At 38.4% G+C, this 23766-nt stretch overlaps 3 protein-coding genes across 4 annotated transcripts; 2 read left to right on the top strand and 1 right to left on the bottom strand.

The window, feature by feature from the left end:
• Positions 1-2535: 2535 nt before the first annotated feature.
• Positions 2536-7679, bottom strand: ripk1l (receptor (TNFRSF)-interacting serine-threonine kinase 1, like). Its single transcript, XM_034104939.1, has 11 exons — positions 7600-7679; positions 7125-7287; positions 6249-6405; positions 6028-6165; positions 5713-5944; positions 5448-5597; positions 5138-5214; positions 4943-5018; positions 4203-4781; positions 3919-4068; positions 2536-3375 (listed from the first exon to the last, which is right to left on the bottom strand). The coding sequence occupies exons 2-11, from the start codon at positions 7283-7285 to the stop codon at positions 3086-3088; spliced, it is 2010 nt and encodes a 669-aa protein (XP_033960830.1). The 5' UTR covers positions 7286-7287; positions 7600-7679; the 3' UTR covers positions 2536-3085.
• A 2004-nt stretch (positions 7680-9683) lies between these two features.
• On the top strand, positions 9684-13673 carry dusp22b (dual specificity phosphatase 22b). 2 transcript variants are annotated; one of them, XM_034104808.1, is made up of 8 exons: positions 9684-9875; positions 10277-10310; positions 10402-10484; positions 11191-11240; positions 12035-12109; positions 12980-13151; positions 13237-13297; positions 13410-13673. In XM_034104808.1, exons 1-8 carry the CDS (start codon positions 9855-9857, stop codon positions 13466-13468), a joined length of 555 nt encoding a protein of 184 aa, XP_033960699.1. In that variant the 5' UTR covers positions 9684-9854; the 3' UTR covers positions 13469-13673. The 2 variants fall into 2 exon arrangements, with proteins under 2 accessions (XP_033960699.1, XP_033960698.1); XM_034104807.1 differs by having other exon boundaries at positions 13237-13673.
• A 621-nt stretch (positions 13674-14294) lies between these two features.
• irf4a (interferon regulatory factor 4a) lies at positions 14295-23136 on the top strand. Its single transcript, XM_034104785.2, has 9 exons — positions 14295-14405; positions 16201-16400; positions 16593-16779; positions 17489-17571; positions 17703-17877; positions 18295-18375; positions 18748-19149; positions 20109-20221; positions 20795-23136. The coding sequence occupies exons 1-9, from the start codon at positions 14396-14398 to the stop codon at positions 20942-20944; spliced, it is 1401 nt and encodes a 466-aa protein (XP_033960676.1). The 5' UTR covers positions 14295-14395; the 3' UTR covers positions 20945-23136.
• Positions 23137-23766: the final 630 nt, after the last annotated feature.

A 23766-nucleotide genomic window follows, 5' to 3' on the forward strand; every position in this document is an offset into this window, starting at 1 on the left:
TACAACTAATATCTGTTATTCATATCGTTACTACACTTTGATACCATGAGTCTCACTGTTCTACACAGATTTGTCCTGGATGATGGCTTTGCAGGAGAACAAAAATATAACTCATTTCAAAAGTGGTAAAAACATCCATCCCCTGTCAACCCTCGTATTGTTTTCATGTGACAACTGCAGGTTTACAGTTTATGGTGCTTGATCAATTATCTATGTACAGTACACACTGTAAAACTAAATGTGGCAACATAATACTATTGTTATGGTTCTGCACATAATAATAGATAGACACAATAATGTCTATCTACCTGTATTATGTGAACCTCAAGTCATTATTTTTGTATACAATGAAAATGGGATGTCTATAGTTGATTTGTATAATATGTTTGTCACTACAATAGAGGGAAATGGAAGAAACACACATGAAACAATCAATGCAATCCAATATGTAGCTGCAGATACATGTATTAGAGGAGAAAGATTATCAAGGTCATGTTGTTTGTAATATTTGTTGTTTGTAAATCCATTGTACATTTAACATGATAGGATGTAGGCATTCACTCAGGACCAAATATGAGACACATCAACATTGTTTAGACACTCAAATTATCCCGTGGACCTATTGCTACTTCATCTATTCCAAATATAATATTAAGCCATGTCCTAATTGTCATGTAAAAGATGTTGGCATGCTGTTTTAACAAAAGTTTTTTAATCAATCAACAGGGGGGCATTTTAATAGCATGCCTCAATCTGATAGAACCTTGATGTAATTACTGTTAAGAAGCTAAAGCCTGCTCACATGTGTATACCAGGAGATTATCAATAGTCATTCATGGGTTGAAAGGAATCATTGTTATAGTGTTTAGTGGAGATAATATTAAACCTACCTAGGGAAGGAGAACAGCAGTGGCTATCACTATAGCTCATCATCAGATCATCATCATCTGTAATCCCTTTCATGGAAGTTCAAACAGTATTTTTTAATGAAAACAGAGAGAAAATTAATCTTCCTGTCAGGTGCATTTGGGGAGGAAAAAATAATATAATCCACTGTTTATTCGTCTAATGCTCAGGAAAAAATATCTGCATACAGTACTGCAACACACTGCCATGCCCATATTCAAACTATAGTCTATGTCATTGTATGCAGAGCCCTCTAGAGTCTAATGTGGGGTTTTAATGTTATCATAGTCTATATCGGATCAAAAATACATTATTATTGGCATTATTGTAAATTTCGACTTGTTCAGTTGTGATATTTACTTTGAAGTTCAGCTTTTTTGAAAGCTTTTCACAAAACAGTTTGTTAAATGTTTCTGTCCCACTCTGAACACTTTTCCTCTCATGTTGTGTATGGTATCGTGGAATAAAAGTTTCAATCAAGAGAAAAGTAAAAAACAAACACATTTTTGAATAAATATATGGAAAGAATTCTCAGCACTCCCTTAGATTAAGGATGACGTGTGAAATTGGGATACAAATATAGCGTATACTTGTAGTCTAAAGTCATTAGTTTAGAAGTGACAGCACTGTTGATGTTTTCATTATATTGATATCAATTTAAGAGTTGTACGGGATAAGCAGTTATATTTAAAGTAAAACCATCTGAAAGTGTGTAGTTCCATCCATGTAACACATGAAATTAATTTACTTTGGGATTTTATAAACATTTGTTCAGTTTATTTAGAATATCAAAATGGCTTTTAAAATACAACTGGTTTTGGGTAAAACTTGTTGAAGAACACAGTGAAGAATTTTTTTTTGTCACAACATTTTGTAATGAAAAGGAACAAAACATAAAATCTTATAATTGATGCTATACAGTACATCAGCGTATCAGTTTAAAGACAATCTGATATCGAGAGTAAATCCACACACCGATCATTCAAAAGAATAGCTCAATGCCAATTAATGCACCTTTACTGTGATTTGGGGAAATGTAAGAAGATAATCTACAGCAGGTCTCAAGCTGAAGGAGACAGACTTTATGTGCTCCACTTGCTTGGAACAGTCTTCAGCAAGAATTGAAACTGAGCAATCTCATTCCTCTGCATGTTTTTAAAGCTAGACTAAATGAAATGCTCGTTGATACTATGGGCACGTGTACATGTCTATAACTATGTAAATGTATCCTGTAAATATAATGTATGATGTCCTTTATTGTTTTATGTTTCATGTGGAACCGATATGCTGCAGGTCTCCCTTGAAAAAGAGATCTACAGTATGATCTCAATGGGACCAATCTGGTTAAATAAAGGTTTGAAATGTTACTCATCTCATTCCCACTGGACACATGGATGACGACAAAAATGCAAATGTATTTGTGGACTTGTTCTGTCTTTCTGTGAATACATACCGTGTGTTTTCAGCTTCTTACATTCTTACAGAGTAGCTGACCCTGCATGTTCTGCGATTGAAGTCTTTCTTTTTGTGTTGGGATGGAATAAATGTTTACCACACACCATTTGATTGTCCCTAAATATGAGTTAATATTCAGTTAAAGCTACAGTAACCGTGCACAAAAGAAAACAATCATAATTGACATTTTATATAAAAAATATTACTTTTGTAATAACTCTTGCTTAGACTCGTCTCATGTAACACATTGTTTGCAATATGCATAATATACTAATCATTCAGGCTATTATTGCTTTTAAAACAGATTTTGAAATTCCATATTAAGAAAAACCTCAAATTTGAACAAGCTTGTCTTGCTAGAAAAAGTTATAGTCATTTGAAAATGTTCACAATAAAAGTCAAGTCCGGGTAACAATTTCCCAAAATGAGTGAGTACCTGAAAGTGAGAACGGTTCACAGGGAGCTGTGAGGATTTAAAAAAGTAACAAAGGAAACGTTTCAGTGAAGAAGTCAAGTGAGCTCTTCGGTTTTCAGTATGCCATTTTCAATGCTTTGAGCAAGACACATGTTGCGAGAGAGAAGGTATTTCAAATGCGTCCCATAAATCTGAAAATAGTATACTTTTTGGTTGAGAGAGCCTTTAAATGTTGCAAACGGTTAATAAAATGTGACCATCATGAGCAGAGGGTCCTTTACACGGAATGAGGTGGAACGTTTATCAGATCTAGCAGGAAGAACTGCAGGAGTCCAATATTTTCTGGATGACATCTATCTTTATGTGACCATCCAGAGCACGACAAAGCTTCCCAATAGTGCAGCCAATACTTCCCTCCTTCATTTTCCACCGATCCAGCATCTGATGCACCATCTCGGGGAGGCCGTCACGGAAACAGTCGTGCTCAATGGTCTCTATTTCCACACTGCTCAGACCCAGTCGCCGTGCACATCCCTTCCATTTTTTACCGATGTTGTCCCTCAGTATGTCCAGGTGACCCTCGGTCACGGCATTGTCCTCTGAAGGACAGAAAATAAACATATTTAAGGACGACTTCATTCAACACTAATGATAACTTGTCTTAAGTTTACCTCTGAATTTTTAACAATGAAATACCTTTGCTTTGGACTATTAGAAAACTGTTGTTCTCATCTGATCTCACATGCAAAATTGCATACTTCATTGTTAACTTCACCATTTTACTGCTTTTGACTAACTACTAGAGACGGAAAAGATAACTGGATTAATCGTTTAGTTGATCGCCAAGAATGGTTTGCCAACTATTTTGAAAATTAGTCTTAGTTATTTTCCATTTATGACAGAATGTCTGCTTTTCATGTTTGTATATCATAGCAATTCTTTTGGACATTTGTTCAGATTGAAAACAAGACATTTAAAGATGCCATCTTAGGATCTGGAAATGTTGACATTCGACAGAAAAACCATAATATTCAATTCATTTTGATTGCAGCCCCAATTAGTATCCTATTTGCAAAATAAACAGTAAACATATAGACAAACTATCATCTGTGTTACATTAAAGGAAAATTCCCATGGTTTACCATATTTCAAAATGCCTTCTTTGATGGGAGAGTGTGCTGAGGCATTCGAAGGCAGAGACATCAAACCATTGGAGGCCTCATGACCTCTGATACTCATCAAGTTGTTGCTCCCAATCTGGATCCCGCTCGCATTCTGAATGAAAAGAGATCCTGAAACAAGCACAAGGCAAAAAACATTAACAGTCTCTCCAACATGTCAGTCAAAGCTGGCAGAGCTGTGAACACCACAGGCATCTAGAGCAAGAAGAAACACTTTATCAAAAAGACAAAAAGTCTGTTTGTACCTGGATCTTGTGGTGAGTAGCTCTTTGAGGGTGCTAGGAGACGCCCGGGCTTGATATCAGGAGCAGACGTATCCGACACTGGGCAGGACTGCTGGCGGTCATAGTGGGAGTGTGGATGTTGCTGGTTATATTGTGATAGAGAAGGGCTGCTGGCAGACAGTGGAAAGTGGCATGGAGAAGGTATGGAGGAGTTCATGGAATTATAGAGACCAGCAGTAGGGCGATACGCCTCCTCCTGGCTGGTGGGCTGCACTGGCTCAGCTTTTGTCCATGATTGGACAGAGGATGCACAAGAGGGTTTGTCTGGTTCTGGTTGCTGGATAGCTTGATCTGAATTGCTGAAGTGGTTTTGCCGGAAAGGATTTGGGTTGCCTTGATAGATTTCAAGCTGGTTGTAGCTGCCATGTTTGTGGTACTGAAGCTCCCGAGCCAGCTTCTCCTCCAAAGCTGAAGGGCTTCTGAATGCCTTTGCGTCTGTCTGAAGAGGTTGCTCATATTGGATGTCATGCATGTCCTCAATGCTGGCTTCAACTGGCACAGGTACACTTCTGTCTGAACTCATCAAGGGAGCTGGGCAATCTGCAAGGTGAGGAGAGATGTTAAAGCGATAAAGCCACTTGATCCCATAATGTTTATAGCTTTCTGAGCGTCAAAGACAAAAATGTAATACATCCCGCACAGGGTGGACATTACAGTGTATATATTATAATCAGCTCATCAAGATTGCCAACAGTACTCACCTGGCAAAAAACATTCCTGGGTCATTGACAGACTTTTCATCTTCTCAACAAGTTCCTCTGGGCCTTCATATAATTTCTGCATAAAAATCACTCAGAAATGTTATCGATATTGCCTTGTTTTTTTACTTCACTTATTTTAATTTCACTGTGTACAGAGGATGAGATTGTTACAATAAATCATATATATATATTTACCCTCAGCTCCTGTAAATCTTCCTCTACAAGAGGTTCAAGCTTTTCAATGTAGAAAGGCAGCAGGAAGTCATATCCCTCTACAAAAAAAGGGAAAGATAGGAGAATGATTTTCATTCAACAATATAATGATATCAGTGTTTAAACATATATTCAAATTAAGCCTTGGATTGTAAAAAAAACAACAACAACAATGAATGATTTTAATGTTATTTTCTTTGCGTCTGAACACATACTGTAAGACTGTCATTTTCCACTGAGCCACCTTTGACCGCATGCTAATGTTTTTACTCCACACACACAAAAAGCACACCTTTAAATGTTGGCCTTTGCACCGGATTGTGATCCCAGCCTCTCTTCATGAGCTGAAGGATCTCTACAGGCGTATCTTCTGGAACAAGGTTCTCTGCAGGTCGGTCCCCGTTACGGACGCACTGGCTGATGTGTTCTTCACTCCTTGCATCTAGAAACATATCATTTACTTTAAGGGTTCTGACAATAACCAGGCAGTTGATGTCTTACAAACAGAGCCTCAACGTTTATTATTCATTCGAGCATTATTTGGCATCCCAACTCACTTGCATACGGCTCCTGCCCTGTGACGATGACCCAAACTACGATTGCAAAGCTGTAGACGTCAGACTTCTCAGTGGAGACTGTGTGTATACTCTCCAAGTGCTCAGGGGCCATGTAGCTCAGTGTCCCAGCCCCTCTCGTCCCTGCTGAGCGCGCTTTACGACTCCTTCTGCTGGACTCCTCCTTTGTGAGTTTGCTCCATGTCAGGCAGGTGGCCAGGCCAAGGTCTGCAATCTATGAAACAAAGACATTTGGGATTACCGTAAATGTACATGCTTGCTGTCAGAATCACAAATAGGACCGAGTTTGTGATATACCTTGATGTGAAAATCCTTGTCAACTAAAATGTTTTCCGGCTTGATGTCCTTGTGTATGACGTGTCTCTCTGTCAGGTAAATCATCCCTTCCAAAACCTCTAAGACGATTCTGCACTTGATGGATAGTGGCACGGAGACCTGGGAATAATTAAGTGCTTTTATAATTCAAGTCATATATAAAAAAAAGTTAAGCCAGCCAACTATGGATGGAATCTGCTCACCGTCTCAAGCATGACAGACAGATTGCCTCTGGGGAGGAGTTCCATTACTAGCGAGCAGTCTCTTTCTTCCATGATCACACCCAGCAGCTTCACCACTCGTTCATGGTTCAGGCTGGCCATGATGTTCCCCTCCTCCAGCAGCGACTTTTTATTCTCCCTGGACAGTACAGTATTAGTAAAAAATAGTAAGAACCAGATATCCGCCTGACAAGAGGCAACTCCATTTGTTGTGCAAAATAAATTCATTCCAATATATTGTCATCATGCACACAGTGAAATACAGATTTAAATTGAGTAGGTATCACTATTTGGAGATATTAGGTTTCAGTTATGCATACCTTGCTATAAATAACAGTAAAATCTGAATCTGAAAAGTCCTTTTAAGAAATCCAATTATATGGCTACAACACAAATATAATTTAGTAGATGTTTTTTTTTTTAAAGAAGGACTGTGAATGTAAATCAACACAGAATTTGGTATTAAGGCATTTTGTCTGAAAAAAACGGATGTTGGACCTAGACTACATCCGCATTTCAAGTATTTTAATTTATTCCTGTAAAAAAGGAAGTTCGAAAATCTTAGCTTCTTCATTATGCACAATCTGGGTAGGCCATGGCCTACCCATATTGTGCATAATGAAGAAACTCAGATTTTTAAACTGTATTGCAATGCAGTTTATCTGGGATTACACAATATTTTACACAGGCAACATTCTTCCATCAGTATCTAAGGACATAATACAATTATCCTGTCAAAAACATTATCAGTCCACTACATGTTGTAGAGAGCCTGACTGGGCACATGATGCATGTTACCATTGAAGCAAGGGGGAATACCCAGCAGACCAACAATGCATTCAGTAACACAGAACTTACTCGTTGCGAATAGGGCCTGTATACATGGTCTTCAACACCACCTGGCCGAGGGTTACATGGTAGCACAGGTAAACGTCTCCAAACCCTCCATAGTCCAGGGCCTCTTTTCTGATCAGATCAGTCGATCTCATTTGAAAAGAAGACTGTGGCGCGGTGGCCATCCCTGGTAAAATAGCACAATAAAACAGCTGAACGACACAAGAAACAAAGCACAACAAAGCATAACACATTTCTAAATTGCAGAATAAAGAAATGTTTCATGGAGAGAAACTGGAAGTCTGACGCGGTGACTCAACCATCCATAACGATCATAACACTTTGACAGGCTGAAGTTAAAAGGTAACGCGTAAAGTTATCCGACAGTTTGAGCAAAAATAACTTAACCGTCGAAATGTTTACCAAACTCTTCACCCGACGAACAACATTATACACCACATCCGCTATTAATATATACAAAATATGGAGTAAAACCGACCGAAAAAGAGCTGGACAAGCTAAGCAACGCTGGGGCACTTGTAGTTCCGGGATTTCCGCGACGTCCTCGCTAGAAGCGAAACTCTTTGGACATAAAAAACTACAAACAGGCTAAAAAGTCGATACCAGATCAGGACGACCAACAAACTCAGATAGATATTCATGTGTACAAAATACAAACCAAAAAAGCACCGAAACACCCTATGAAAACCATACCGTAATGAAAACTAAAATGCAGGATACAATGTTAAGCTATTTATCTCAGACTTGGTTCATTACAAGTAATTTTTTGAGATACAAATTCCTCGAGTCCCATTGTAAATATTGTTGCATGTCAAAGTCGCCACCTACTGGTAAAATTAATTATCGCAGACTAAACCACCTTGCATTTCCCTGTAACATAGCTATTCAATAGATTGTTACCTCCATACAATGACCAGCTGTATCAAAACACACTTTGTCATCTAAGAGAGCAAAGCTTTAACAGAACCAATGAGGAAGAGAAATATTATTTTGAAAGAAAAAATATCACAGCAGCCAAGCTAAAAATGCCCTAGCTTTATGCATAAAACAATAAACAAGTTTATTGATAAAACTCATGTTTATGTGAAATTGAAGCAGGAAACCACTTGAATTGTAGCCCCTTCCAGCGCAGGCGATGTATGACATGAAGGCCTACATCTTGGGCAGCCTATCTGTGAACGCCCACACTATAAATTCCTCCTGTTGCACACTAAAACCACCACAAAGCAGTTTCATATTTACCTGTATTGTTGTGTCACGTTTTTCTGAGCAACACATATTTTTGTTTCTCTATCATTCATGTTTATTGCTGGTAATCTTCAGCTAATTTAGAAAACTATTCTGCTGTGCAGTGTATCGACCTTTGTGATTAATGAACAGAAAAGTCAATGCATTTAACATTCTGATTTGTGTGGAAACTACTTTCCAAGTTGTTTAATAAATGGCTATAGGACTAATTTGGTTAAGGTCGCATTATAAGTCAGCTTTTCCAATAATTCTTTACAGAAGTCCATGCAATAAAACAACTTTATTATCAACAGCACACATGATTTCAGTTATTCAACTATGAAATGATGGCTATTTTAGACTAATAGAGACCAGAATAACAGTATGATTGATATGGAGGCGCGATGTATCAGCATTGAGTGGACTGATATCCAGCCCACTTCATATTTTCCAGCTCCAATCATGGAACAAGAGGCAATTGCGCATGTGGAGCACTGTTTAGTAGGCAGACACCTTCTTTTATAGTCTGGTGGTCACACACTGCCCAGCATAGCAACAACAGATCACCAGGAAGTTAAACCACTGTCGCCTGCGGTGTCAACGTGATGTCAATGTGCTGTCAATGTGGGGCAGTGGGTAGCATTACTTCCTGTTGATGTTTTAACGTCTTTATAATCAGTACAGAACAGCTGCCATAATTTCTCTGTTAATAGCACCCCTGAAGTTACCCATGCTGTTGATTGCTTCTTAATTTATCTTATTGTGGATTGAGGTGATGAGTCACCAGAGTTACAATGTGCTACAATAAGACAAGATAGATAAGATAAGATAGTACTTTATTGATCCCAATTCGGGAAATGTTTGTGTTGCAGCAGCATAAAAAAAGACATGGCATTGATGTGTAAACACAGCTGTTATCAATACATTTTATTATTATCCAACTCTTTTGAACCTGTCACAGCCATTGGAGTGATCAACATCATGGATGTATTAAGAAAACGGCTGCCATGTACAATGCTAGGCAGGGCCACCCTTGGCCCACTTGTGGCCCCACGTGAAAAGTTATATGATATAATAGCACAGGTGTTTACCGTGTTTACACTGCAATGACAAAATGTGTACTGTGAATTGAGGCTTTACTGTAATTGTTATTAGGGGCCTTTTTTGTTTTGTTTTGGTGGCAAAGTAAATATCATGGTCCTAAAGAACTGGCACTGGCCTGCTGCCATAGAGGTCTTAGATTGCCTGCCATTTTTCAGGATAGATTAATGGTTCAATCTTCCTATCCTGTGTATCCCTGAACGTTGCTGTCCTTGTATCAGAAAACTACAGTTCCCAGCACTCAACGCGTGCTTGGGAAGCAGTGCTCTGCTTTGCTCGGAAACGGAGCTACTGTATTTGTACCACTACAGTGGGTTTGGGAAGCCGTCAAGCCGCTGGATAAGCATTTTTAAACAACGAGGAAACACAGCGTGTCATTTCTTTTCAATTAGACGATCTCTCAGCATGGGGAATGGCATCAACAAGGTACGACTCTCATCTGTTGCAAGAGACTTGCGCTGAGTTCGTATTCCTGTGTTTTTGAGAGTAATTCAGGCGATTTCATTTTACCATAAAGTCTTTGAGATGTTTATGGAAAAAAGGTTGCGCTATTAGATTGGCATGATTTAATAAATTTAAATAAATGTAATTTATGCTTTATTACTTAAAGTGGTGAATATTTAACATAATGGGGATTATTTTACTGATATTGTGGTAAAATAATCTCGTCAAAAGCTCTGAAAATTTCGATTTCTAATTATCACTTCATATTTTCAGGGTGTCATTTGAGTCAGCTGTTTCAAATTCTCTCAGCTGCTGCACCTCCTCACTATGATGCTTTGACCATGTCTGATTCTGAACTTGATCTCTGTCCTTCTATACTGTAGGTCCTGCCTGACTTGTACTTGGGGAATTTCAAAGGTGTGTCTAATTGTTTTTTTAAACCGTTTTATTTTAGTTATGACCCCCCATACCAATTGTATGTGATTGTGTTGTTATTTATTTGTGTCAGATGCCAGAGACCGAGAACAGTTAGCCAGAAACAACATCACACACATCCTGTCAATTCATGACAGTGCAGCTCCCATCCTCCAGGTGAGAAGCTCATCTACTTGTTATACATCTACTGTAACATCTTGTTCCCTTAGTTTGCATCTATATTTCTCATTAATCTCTTAAACAGAGTGATACATCAAATGAGGAGGAACAGATCTGATGGGCTGAGCATATTTTCTAATTTGGTGAATTTGTACAGTGAACATGATAAGATAACTCATTGTCCATCCTGTTCTTGAGCAAACAGTTGTCAGTCCCGAGTGAGTGAGTAAACAGTAAGAAGGAGTTTCATACTCATGTGATGGTTGAAGTATCAGGACAAATGCCAGTCAACAACAGTTGGTTGGGTCAATGTGCTGATTTGTGTGCCTGCGTGGGTTTAAGAGTAGGCGTTTGTTTTTGCTTCAGCCACTGTGGATTGTGCTGTTTCGCTTCATTATTTTTTCTATGTAATGGATTTTGAGTAGGTTTGCAAAAAACTGCTAATACATAAGAAGCTTCAGTTAAGGCCTGGGCGTTAAGAAAATTAAGTATCACACAATTTTCTATTATACTATTATTTTTAATACATTTATTAATAGATAAGCATGAATAATGTGGATATTTCTTTCCCAAATAAAAAGCACAGCCTGTGCTCACCACATAGCCTTCAGTGATATTTATCACCAGCTGTTTGTTATTCTGTGTTAAAATTCATCAGAGTAAGTGACTGCTGATGGGTAACTATAATACTTTTTCCCCTCAGGAGATGACCTATCTATGCATTTCAGCAGCTGACTTGCCCACACAAAACCTGTAAGTACCAAAATGTGCAGCACAGAACAATGTAAGGCTGAGGCAGAGAGAGAGTACAGCATGCATTTGAGGCTGCACTGTGTGGGTGTCTGAGGTTCATTTCTTTCAACCTAACGTGTAAATGATATGCTTTCACAAGCTTAACATTAAACTAGACTTATTCTCTAAACTAGAACACAGCTGGATTCAGCTCTTTGGTGCATGGTTTTTTTTTTTTTTTAATTGACATGAGGACATGACATTCCCAAATGCATGCTAAGAAATATCAAGGGTGGTGCATGTATCACAAAATGATACCCTGATTTAGACACACATGCCAACACAAATCTTCTATGGCCAAATTCACATATCAGACGGTCTTTCAGCAGGAAGGAAGTCCAACAGCTCAGTTCTGCAGTGCTGTATCTCTATTTATACCACTTGCACATGCACATATTTATACACACGTACTGTATGCACGCCGATGCCCTTGTCACCCTTACTGCCCCTGTTGCGTAATACCTCTTACATTCACACTGCGAGGTGTTTGAAACCTGTTGTGCGAAATATGAGACCGACTTTCTCAAACCTGATATGAACACACCCCCATCCTGAACCATCCAGGATAAGACATAAAAAGGGTTTGACAAGTCAGGTGCAAAACATACTACTGGTATGTAAGAAAAACTGTTAAGCAATCCACCTTTAGTGTCAGTAAGGACAAAATAACCACACATAGTCACCACTCTTAATAGTAGTTCTTGCTGTGATCTCATAATGATTTATTATGTTAACATACTTTATTTGCTTCACAGGACTCAGCACTTTAAGCAAAGTATAATGTTCATGCACGAGTCCCGCCTGAAAGGAGAAGGCTGCCTCGTTCACTGGTGAGATTAAGACTGCTTGTTATATCTATACTTCAAAGATTGATTCAAGGTTCACTCACGGGAAAGAGATGCTACCCAAAATCTGAAACAGATCAACCAAGTACACAAGTGAACTCATGTGTAACTGCTGCACAGAGGGGATTACATGATAAGCAAAAGCCTATTCTTGAACTTCCCAAAACAGAGTACAGTAACAAGGCTGACCACATTGTGTTTGTGTACTGGGGTAGCTGACCATATGTTCACAGGGGAAAGTTATATTTGGTTAGACTGATGGTCTTCTCAGAAATACAGGGGAACAAGAGGCTATTTATAAACATCTGCATGTTACTGTTGATTTTACTATATTATTAATTGAGTTAATACTTTATATTTCTTTAAGATGTTTAAAGTGTTCATCCGATCAGTTTCCACACCATATTTTACCACTCAGTCAATGTATTTTCTCTGTCTATCTGGCATCGTCAGTAGTCTGGTTGATATTGCCTAATGTATATTTTAATCTGATATTTACTACTGTGACTCTACTGTGTATTTTACACAATCCTCCTATACAAGGTGGTTTAGTTCTAGTACTCATATAGTATATTTACATGTACATTAGTTGCATAGTTTTTAACCGGGTGTAACCTATTTTAAGGGAATGTATACATAAGTATTTCAGTTTTACAAAACCAGTAGGCTTATTGACAATTCCTCAAACCAGGATATGATAATTACGTGCACAAAACATAGCCAGAATATAGAACAGTACCAAACCCAATCGTGTCCAGGATGCTTATGTGCTTTTTACACACTTCACATATTCAAAAGAGATTACAGTTTGGGTTCATTTCATTATACTTATTGTCCATTCATCTATGCTTACAGTTTGGCAGGGGTCTCCCGCAGTGTCACCCTGGTGGTGGCTTATATCATGACGGTGACGGGACTGGGCTGGCAGGAGGCGCTGGCCGCAGTCAAGGTGGTCCGGCCCTGTGCTGGGCCCAACAGGGGCTTTCAGCACCAGCTCCAAGAGTTTGAGGCTACTCAAGCCAAACAGGTCAGTGCTAGGAACAGGAGAGAGTGCACCATCAGTGTCTTGCATTTCGTATGTTTCTTTTACAAGCTGTTATTTCTTTCTGCAGTTCAGAGAATGGCTACAAAAGGAATATAAAGACAACCCTTTCAATGATGAGGCCGATCTACGTGAGTTGCTTGCAAAGATGACTAAAGCTGATGGTGAGAGCGTGGAAAAAAAGGCCTGTACTCCACCTGGAGGTATCTGATCAGATATGTTTATTTTATTTTTGCTGCTCAGCCTGGAGGATTACACAACCATCTGATGCTACAGTACTCTTGACCTATCTGGAGAGCTAATATGCTTTAGAGAGGACTACTGACAGGAGGTTTATCGCCGTTGGAGTAATCACTAAATATTATGAACACTAAGAGACAATTAACATGTTACAGCACATATTCATTTTTAGTATGGTTGATGTTTCTGATGATGTTGTTTTTGTTAATTTATGAATCTTGTGTTTTTTGTACTGTGTCACGATTAATTTCCAGTTGAGAAAAATAAAAGGGGTACACTAAAACTCTGTGGTGGGTTGTCATATCAAAGGTGATAAGAACACATTGTGTTGTGTTCACATCTCTGTTTCCTGGTTGTCTTCCTGTTTGTCTAATGTGCAAGGTAAGTCATGCATGGTGACATCCAAAACACCAAGAGCACATTCTGTAACATGATATTTTATGACTTACTTACTTGCTATAAAGCATTAAAAAAACATACATTTCAGAATGATAAGAGATGTGATAGTCTTTAAACTGTAGATAACTGCAGGGCATGCACATTGATAGCCACTGGAGGGCAGTAATACTAATGTAGCCAAAAACTAATGTTCGGATTCAACCATGTTTTGACTTTGTTGGTTCCTCATGCCTCAATTTAGTTTCCCCCGTATAACAGAAAAACGAATCAACAGTTGTCACTGGAAATTAGACTGCACGTGTAGGCTTTAAGCAAAACAAAAAACACGTGGGGGAAATATTTTACATTGGAAAAATGATGTACAGGTAACTGTTCCACTTGGTCCTGGTGTCTGCTCACGGTTTCAGAGGGATTCCCCACCGCAGTGCGTTGGCGCTACATTTCACAGAAATGAGCGCCTGATTACTGCGCATCTCCTCTTCAACTTCTCAGAGACCGAGAGGCCCCTCCCTGTAACAAATCAAGATGTGAGAACATTTAAGAACAGTAAACCGATACATTAATAACAGATTTCAGCGGGGAGAGTTCGCATGATCAACGGTAAGCTGCAGAAGCTCCTTTTTTAAATGTATTTTCAACATTGTTATTCATTACATTTGTATTGAACCAATGAACTCCAGCAAATTCAGTCAGGATAAAATGCTTGATCTCAATCACCTCTGTAGCATAACGTTTGCTAGTTCTAATCTAATGATAACATTGGTTTGTTATTGAATTTAGAAGACGTGTAAGTTAAATAAATCTTGAAATACATTTAAGAAATACCAAAAGTTCAACTGAACTGTTCACATGAAGTCATAGTGATCAAATGTATTATTAGCATAGCCTATACAGTACAGCAGTACAGTAGTGGAAGAAGAACTCACATGTTTTACTTAAGTAAAAGTAGTACTACCAAATTATATTAATACATTAAAGTACATACGTATTATATCACTGGATTCTAATTAGTGATCAATTTATGGAAAACAATTGCAATTTTGCAGCTGGTAAAGGTGGAGATACCCTCAACATCTTTATTATATTCATATTTATGATAGTATGTCATAATTCACAAGTCAATTTAATCTTTGTAATACAAATATGAACCTACAAAGTAACTAATCTCTGTAAACATTACAATATTTTCTTTCAAATGTGGAGTAAAGGTTCAAAGTATACAAAGTAAAGTATTTTCACATTGAATTTCAGTAAATTACAAGCACCTGGATAATGTAATTAAGTATATGTACTACTATATTAAAACATGCATACATATATTGCATCATGTATAATGGCAGTTGTCTTAAAACTCTGCTATAATTTAATTATAGCTACGCTACAGTACGTTTGTTTCTAGTCATACATGTCTTAAATGAGTCAGTTATTTTTCTCTCACAGATATGTAGGTGCTAAACCTGAAGTAGACTTCCCACATGGACCTCTACTGTCATATCCTTTTTTTTTAAAATCAGTCTGGCCAAAAGAATCCAAAGCATGGCTAGTTAAAATGCATTCAAATTGATTGCTAATATTGCAGCTATAGGGCTGCGGAGGGGGAGTGCTAACTAACACTAACATCTCTTTTATCTCTAAAAGTATTGTAATTGAAAAGTCATTTTAGCTACAGTAGAAATTATACTAATGAAACTTGTACTGTTTTATGATAAACCAAACATCTCGTCAATCTTAGATTCTCAGATTAATTTAAAGAAACACTTTACGTTACAACTAAGAAAGTGGATCACAACACTCCTGTTCTGAAGTCTTTACACTGGCTTCCTGTGTGTCAAAGAATAGATTTCAAAAATACTGCTGCTGGTTTATAAAGCACTGAATGGTTTAGGCCCAAAATACATTTCTGATCTACTGCTAAATTATGAACCATCCAGATCTCTCAGGTCTTCAGGGACTGGTCAGCTTTCTGTCCCCAGAGTCAGAACTAAACATGGAAAAGCAGCGTTCAGTTATTATGCTCCAAATACTGTATCTGGAACAAACTCCCAGAAACCTGCAGGTCCGCTGCAACTCTGACTACTTTTAAATCCAGACTGAATACTTTTCTTTTTGCCGCTGCTTTTAATTAAACTATTCATATCTTAAACTGCACTGTAACTTTTATCCATGTATTTTTTCTTTTAATGTTTATTTTATTAACTTTTCTTTTTAATGACTGATTTTAAATGCCATTTTCTTAATGTCTTTCATTTTTTGTAAAGCACTTTGAATTGCCTTGTGTTGAAAAGTGCTATATAAATACACTTGCCTTGCCTTACAACAAGTATAATTATAACTGCATCACTTTGCTGGGCCTACTGTTCGGTTAGACGCTATATTTTGTTCTTTATTTTTGCAGAGATGAACCTGGACGAGGACAGTGGCTTGACAGTCAGCTGTGGCAACGGCAAACTGAGACAGTGGCTGATAGATCAGATTGACAGCAGACTCTATGGTGGCCTGGTCTGGGAAAATGAAGAAAAAAGTATCTTTAGGATTCCGTGGAAACATGCAGGAAAACAAGACTATAACAGAGACGAGGATGCTGCTCTCTTCAAGGTCAGACCATCCTACCTTTCCTCTCACACTGCACCTGATGCCTCCAACTGTTGCATTTAAACACATATATAGATTTTGTGTTAATGCAAAAAACTATTCCTCAGAAGGCCAACTTAAAAAAAGTGTTGGTACTTCAGTCATGTCTATGTTAGAAGAGGTAGTGTATATTAATCTGCTAAATGATTGTTTCAGGCATGGGCATTGTTTAAGGGAAAATATAAGGAAGGAGTCGACAAGCCAGACCCCCCCACATGGAAAACAAGACTACGCTGTGCTCTTAATAAAAGCAATGACTTTGATGAGTTAGTGCAAAGAAGCCAACTGGACATCACAGACCCCTATAAAGTCTACAGAATAATTCCAGAGGCAGCCAAAAGAGGTACGTGCACGCAGACATCATCTATCTAACATACAGTGTAGTTTGTGAGAAACACACTCAGCCACCAATGCATGTGGTGACAGATGTTTCAAGATAAGTAAAATAGTTTATGCTTAGAATTTGATAACAGGCTGTAAAATGTAAAGCTGTTCATAGCTATGGTTCGTTTGATTACATTACACAACACTCCTGCATTTCACATAGCATCTAACTTTATTCACATACTATTGGCCACATTTCACATATGTACCTCTGCAGTTGTGTCTGATGAGGCAGGAAGCACAAAGGAAGCCAAAGCATGTACCAAAGAGGCCGTAGTGCTTTTTTTAGAGGGCTTCGGTTACTAAGCGCCGGGTGCACATAACACAACCAGGCGACCTCCAGCCTTGCATAACTAAGTCTCTGCCATCATACAACAGTTTTTGTCACACCCGAGCAGTTCTTGCTCTCTGAGCTAGTAAAACGAAATCAACAGGATTTAGTCAGTTGTCAGTTGCAATTACTTAAATGGAAATACAGTACCTCACAGTGCTCTAAGCATCATATATACTATACACTTATTCTTTAATATAAAACTGTGTTATGATCCTTGATAATTGTCAAATATGTTAGTACTTCTTTTTTTGGAGGATGGTAGAAGCACTGCTTTCGTAGTAAATATTGAGGACCAATTATCCGATTTTTCTTTACTCCTTTTGTACATACACAGGTATGAAGATGAGTATGGAGGAGACACCATCACATGCAAATTCCCATGGCTATGTTCCTCCTTATACGTCTCCGCAGAACCAGGTCAGCAGATTGTTTTGTGGCTTCTGCATGCTATAGACTGGCACATACAATTAATCTTCAGTGTTCTGATTGCAAATGTCTTGGTTTAATAAAGTCTTTCCGGAGTGACCGTCCATGTGGTTCCTTCTCAGGTATCTGGTTATATGGTTTCTCAGGAGAGAAGGGACTGGAGGGATTACTCACCCCCAGAACAACAACCTCTTCCTCCTCCACATCATCACGGGCCACATGCAGAGCTGCAGTATGGTTCGAGCCACTACCCGTCAGCGTTCAGCCGGGCTTGGCCGGGGTCACACACAGAAAATGGTATGATGCGGCCAGGTTTATAAAACTACAGAATATATAGATGGAATTGTTGACCATCTATGTGAGTGTGACTCTAATGACTAGCAGATGTGATCCAATTTCATTTGGTGTACAAGACACCTATATCTAACATTGTGTAATGCTTTTATTTTATAAAACTGGCAGTCTGACATAGAATAAAGTGTACTGATGCGTGTGTGTAATCTTACCTATGTATATCATTGTGTGATGCTCGTATCCATCTCTTAACTGCAACTTTATCAGGTAAAAAGGTTTTATTAGTGACTTGTAGGTAATCCAGTGTTTTAAAATGTCTGCGATTAAATAAGACCTTCATTCTTGAAAATAAGTGTCGCAGTGGCTGTTGACAGCAACTACTCTAATTATGACCAGTGTTTTTTTGTTTATACTGCACAGGTTTTCAGCTCTCCTTCCACACCTACCTGTCAGAGTCTCAACTGCCTGTGTACTCATTCGACCAAAGTAATGCCATAACAGGTATGAATCATCCTGCACTCATTTAACATACAGTATATATGTGGACGTATTCAGAAAGACATTTACCCATGAGCTTGTTTACTATTTAAAAGATATTTGCATTTACAGAAAAAAAACCCCTCAAAAACATTGTTAAATCCGTTCTTACTTCCCCATTCTAAACTCATGATAGTGAATAGTTGTTGTTTTTTCTTGAAAGGGGTGAAAATATTATTGTAATTATAATAGAGAAGTGAGTGGTTCTCTGCATGCCAACAATACTGAGAAAACAGTTGTATTTACGCTTGACATTTCAGGCCTCCAATATGTTCAGGCTGTGAGTTGTTGGGTTTTTGTTGGTATATCGATTAAACGCTCCTCTCTTTCTTCCAGATTTCACCCTGCATGTGTCCTTATACTACAGAGAGTCTATGGTGAAGGAGGTTACCACCACCAGCCCAGAAGGATGTCGGATCACCTCTTCTTCCTCCTCCTCTCCATCATCATCTTCCTCCTCTTCTTCCTCAAGCTCAGAGGACAAGCTTCACAGCGGGGCGGAAACCATCCTCTTTCCATTCCCGTACCCCGAGTCTCAGAGGCAGGGGGCTGACATGCTTCCTATCGTACTGGAGAAGGGTGTGCTTTTGTGGATGACGGCTGATGGGTTATATGCTGATCGCCTCTGCCAGGGACGAGTGTACTGGGAGGGACCCATGGCTCCATATATGGATAAACCCAACAAGCTGGAGAAGGAGCAGCCATGCAAACTGTTTGACACCCAGCAATTTCTCATTGGTAAGCACTCATTTTGTTCCGATTTTTGTATAGAGAGTTCTTTTGACTAGCGTCAGGCTAATGTGGTGTCAGACCACATTCTCCTCAAAGGAAGCATCATATGACAGCCTCTATCCATTGACAATATAAATATAATACAATTTAAAATTGTAAATAATAGTCTTATATTTGTAATTGTTGCTAAAGTTGATTTGATCTTATTTTATTAAATGTATGTCTTCTCCTCTGAAGAAATATCTTAAATCAAAAAGTATTACCATGTAAGCAGCAATTTAAAGTACTTATATACAGTTAGGTAGTTTGATTTTACAGCTATATTTAATTCCATGATCAAATGTTGTGTATATAACATTTGAATATGTACAGTTGTAACTTAAGCTGTCTGCTAAATACACTAAAAAGCAAAGATTTCCTAAATAAAGGGATTCTAGTAACACATAAGTGATTTAAAATTCTACTAAAGTACATAAATTAATGAAATGTATTTTCAGTACAGGTATTCAATACAGTACATGTATTTGTTATCCAATGGACTAGATGCTATTTGGAAACAGAGTTTATGGATTTGTCATTTACTGCTAGTTTAACTTCATTATGATTGTTGTGGTCATGTTGAAGATTGCTGTGTTGTGAAAGATAAAATAATAAGGGAGAGGCTGCAAGTTCTTACGCTGGGTAAGTACCTCACAGAAGTAGCACTAAATGATCAAGTCACATTCTTTACAGGGGGCCAAACTGTGTGGAGTCCCCACCCACCTCCTGTGGTCCACCACACCACATAGTATTTTGTGTGACATTTCCATCATCCACATCAATAGTTTCCAGAAAAATCACCATGATAAGGGAAAGTGTGCTGCAATTTGGGGATTTTAATTCTTAATTTACTGTTATTTTTAATGTGAAGTCCTGGAGTGTGTTTTTGTGTTAAAAGCACTCATTCATTGCTCTGTTTCTTTCAGAGCTCCAAGATTTTGTCCATAATGGCCGACATGTACCAAGATATCAGGTGGTGATATGTTTTGGAGACGAGTACCCCGACCAACAGCGCCAGAGGAAGATGATCACAGCACAGGTAACCATAAGCTACAGAGCTTTACCTTGTAATTCAATGCATTTATTTAAAGCATGGTAGATTTTAATTAGTGTTGTTATTATTAGTAATGGCTATTCCATAATTGGTTTTAGGTAGTTTGCATTAGTGAGGCTATTTTATGGAACAGACCTCAGTATTGTCTTACTAACACAACATTCCAGTACATTTTAAGTGTACTTGAATTTGACCTTTTGTTTAGTAACTTGTGTAATGTTTGTGAAAACACCTTTTTAAATGTGCTCTTACCAAGTTTACGGAACTTAAAATAAGGCCAAATAGGGATAATGTGCAGCGAGGCGGTCATTATTGTAAAAAGAACACCCGAGGGTGAGCCTGACATGAAGCACTAATGTGCTAGCTGTGAGATAGCATGGCTATTTAGCAGAAACTAAAGCTAAATGTCCTTAACAGTTTCCACTTACTGTCTTTAATTGAAAATAACATCAATATGAAATGACGTAAGTAATTCAGTTATTTTTTGCCATACGACTAAAGAGGCAGTTGCTAAATACAGTCACATATATGTCATACACATACCTTGTTTTATTTTAGGTGGAGCCAGTGTTTGCCAAAAAACTGGTGCACTATTACCAGCAGAACAATGGCCACTACCTGCGGGCTTTTGATCACATCCAGGAACAGAATACATCTCTAACCGTCGACTATCCTTTCCAGAGACCCCTACAGCATATTCAGGAGTAACACACACACACACACACACACACACACACACACACACACACACACACACACACACACACACACACACACACACACACACACACACACACACACACACACACACACACACACCACACACACACACACACACACACACACACACACACACACACACACACACACACACAGTAGGGCATAACTGTGAATGTATAGTTTACCATTTCTCACGCCTTATGACTGCAGAGTACTGTAGATAGTCGAAGCTGGCATTGTACTGAGGGGTAAAGATGGGGAAGACCCTGTTGTTTTCACTTGCACACCTAGCTTCGTAGCCTTTATGTCTGTGACTGTATAGTACTGGCTTTTTTTTCATTCTACAAGTATTATTGTGACAGTGAGAAGGATGCGGTTTGAGGGTTGGGGGGATGAGGGGAGCGAAGGGCGACTGAGACAGGAAGTACTAGCACAGGTGCACAGGAAGAATGGCCCCTAAGACAAACACTGATATGTCAAAGGGACACAGCAGAGCATGAATGAATATTTATTGCATCTTCACAGGTTTGACCATGTGTTTGTTGCACTCACACACTTAAGTGGCACAATCACAAACTCTGCCTTTTAAACTTAGTCGACACAGCTCTTTCTCTGATTCAAAACTTTTATCACATACAGTGCTTGCTGTGCGATTTACTTGAGTGAGCAAGTGAAAAGTCAACAATATAATTGCTTGGTCCTTGGTTAACCTGGAGTCTTGGTTCATTGTAAAGAAAAGAAGAAGTTTGATAAAAAAATTATGTTATCGCTGGTCTGGTGGTGTAGTAGAGGAAGTTACTGGTGAAGCTACAACTTCTGCTGAATCTGGGTCACTTTTTAAAGACATCTGATTTTGTTAAATTAAACCAAACTGAACATCTACAACGGGTCACAAGGTGATCTCATAAGTCCCCAGAAAACTTATATTTTTATATTTATATTTTTCTGCATAAAATCATGGCTATTCATTTTTCTCTATTCATTGATTTTTTTTTCTTGCTTTATCTTGTGAAATACTGCAAAAAAGGTGTCTGGAACAATCTTCTTTGAAAACCACATGTTGACTAAACCTCTTACACTTATGCAAACCTCTCAAAAGCTACAAAATAAAGGTTAAGTGACCACTGGCTTACCGAACACAACCAGAGAACCGCTTGGGCCTCAAGGTCCTTCTCCTCAGAGAGAGAGGGTGGCCTTGACCTGACTGGACTGAAGGTGATTGACTGGAAACATCACACTCATCCTGTAACTTGCAAGAAACTGTACCTGTTCCTCTTGACCTGAAACTTAAGGCCTCACAAATGGGAAGAAAAACTACCTTTGTGGTGTCTGTGCAAGTTCAGCCAGAGAAGAGCTCTCTGGTTCCCATGCCTGTAGGACTTCTCACACTGGAGGTAACTGGTCCAAACAAAAGCTATTTTCAGATCCTAACAACCTATGGAAGATTGTGTATTTATCATAGGACCTAAACATCCAATAGTGAGAATAATGCAATTCCCTTTAGTGTTTTAAGTCCTGAAGGCTGATGTTGCAGTATAGGATAATGTTTTGTAATGTTTTTCTTCTGTGGGCCAGAGTTTCGATCTCTACATATACTTCCTTCACACTTAAACCACATCACTTTCACAATGGCAAAAGTCTGACCAAAATCACAGGCGGGAATGTTTTTCCTTTTGTGAGTGTTTGCCTAAACCATAAATCACTTTCCCCCTCAAACATCACAGTCAGTTAGATTCTGTCCTGGTTGACATGTTGTTAACTATTATTTAACCAATTTAAAATCAAATCGTAATAGTAAAATTGTTACCAGCTCCATGTACAGTGTAATGTTGTGATAAACAGTGTGTGTTCAGGTGTGTGTAGTAAAGGGCAATGTGTGTGCATGTGTGTAGGTGGGCTCATGTGTGTGTCACACAGTTTCACTATTACTGTTATCAGGAATTGACATTTATGGACTCAGGATAAAAACATGTGACTCCCTCACCTACAACATCAGTGACTAACACGGTCATGCACACCCATTACACGTCACACTTAACAGTTAAAGTAAAACATTCAGGACAAGCTACACAGGAAATCACACGAAAAGTGCATACAGAAAGAAATGGTTAGAGCTTTTTGTACAAAGTGTCTGAAAAATCACAATGAAAAAAGAGTATAGGAATAAAATGATGAATTGTCTACTACTCATGTCTTCTTTGATGTATTATCTTTAAAATATCTTCTGATTTTCAAACAAAGGGGTGGAGGATGAGAGAAAAAAGACAAAAACAAAAAAAGCACATTCACACTTTTACCATGGTGTTTCCCCCTCTGCAGGAAGCCACATCATTTGTAGTCAGGCTTCAGTTTTTCCGCCCGAATGAGCCGTTACTCCAAGCGACATCGGACAGCAGACATCTTAGTCAACTGATGCCCCAAAGTTCACAAAAAAAAGGTTATTACTGAGAAATGAAACTACCATGAATGCAACATTTTCACTTAGTCACTATTTAACCAGACAGCTGCTTAATCTGTTTAGACAACTGCTGATACATCAAACAAAATGATGTTGATCTTTATGCTTGTTTTTTCCACCTTAAAAAAAGCGCCAAAATATATATCTTCACAAAAAACAGTGTTTATTTGATGTGTAAATGTTTTTTATTCTGTTATTGCTACTTTTCCTATCCATGGATCATATGTTGTGGGAGTTTCACTGCTAATAAGACGATATAGCGGCATTATCATGGATCACGGTATTAGTTGTTGATACTAATACATTAGTATGATTCTGTTGTTGTGATTTTGAGCTACATATTCCGGAAGCA

Source organism: Pseudochaenichthys georgianus, chromosome 17 (genome assembly GCF_902827115.2).
Source record: "Pseudochaenichthys georgianus chromosome 17, fPseGeo1.2, whole genome shotgun sequence".
NCBI lineage: Eukaryota > Metazoa > Chordata > Actinopteri > Perciformes > Channichthyidae > Pseudochaenichthys > Pseudochaenichthys georgianus.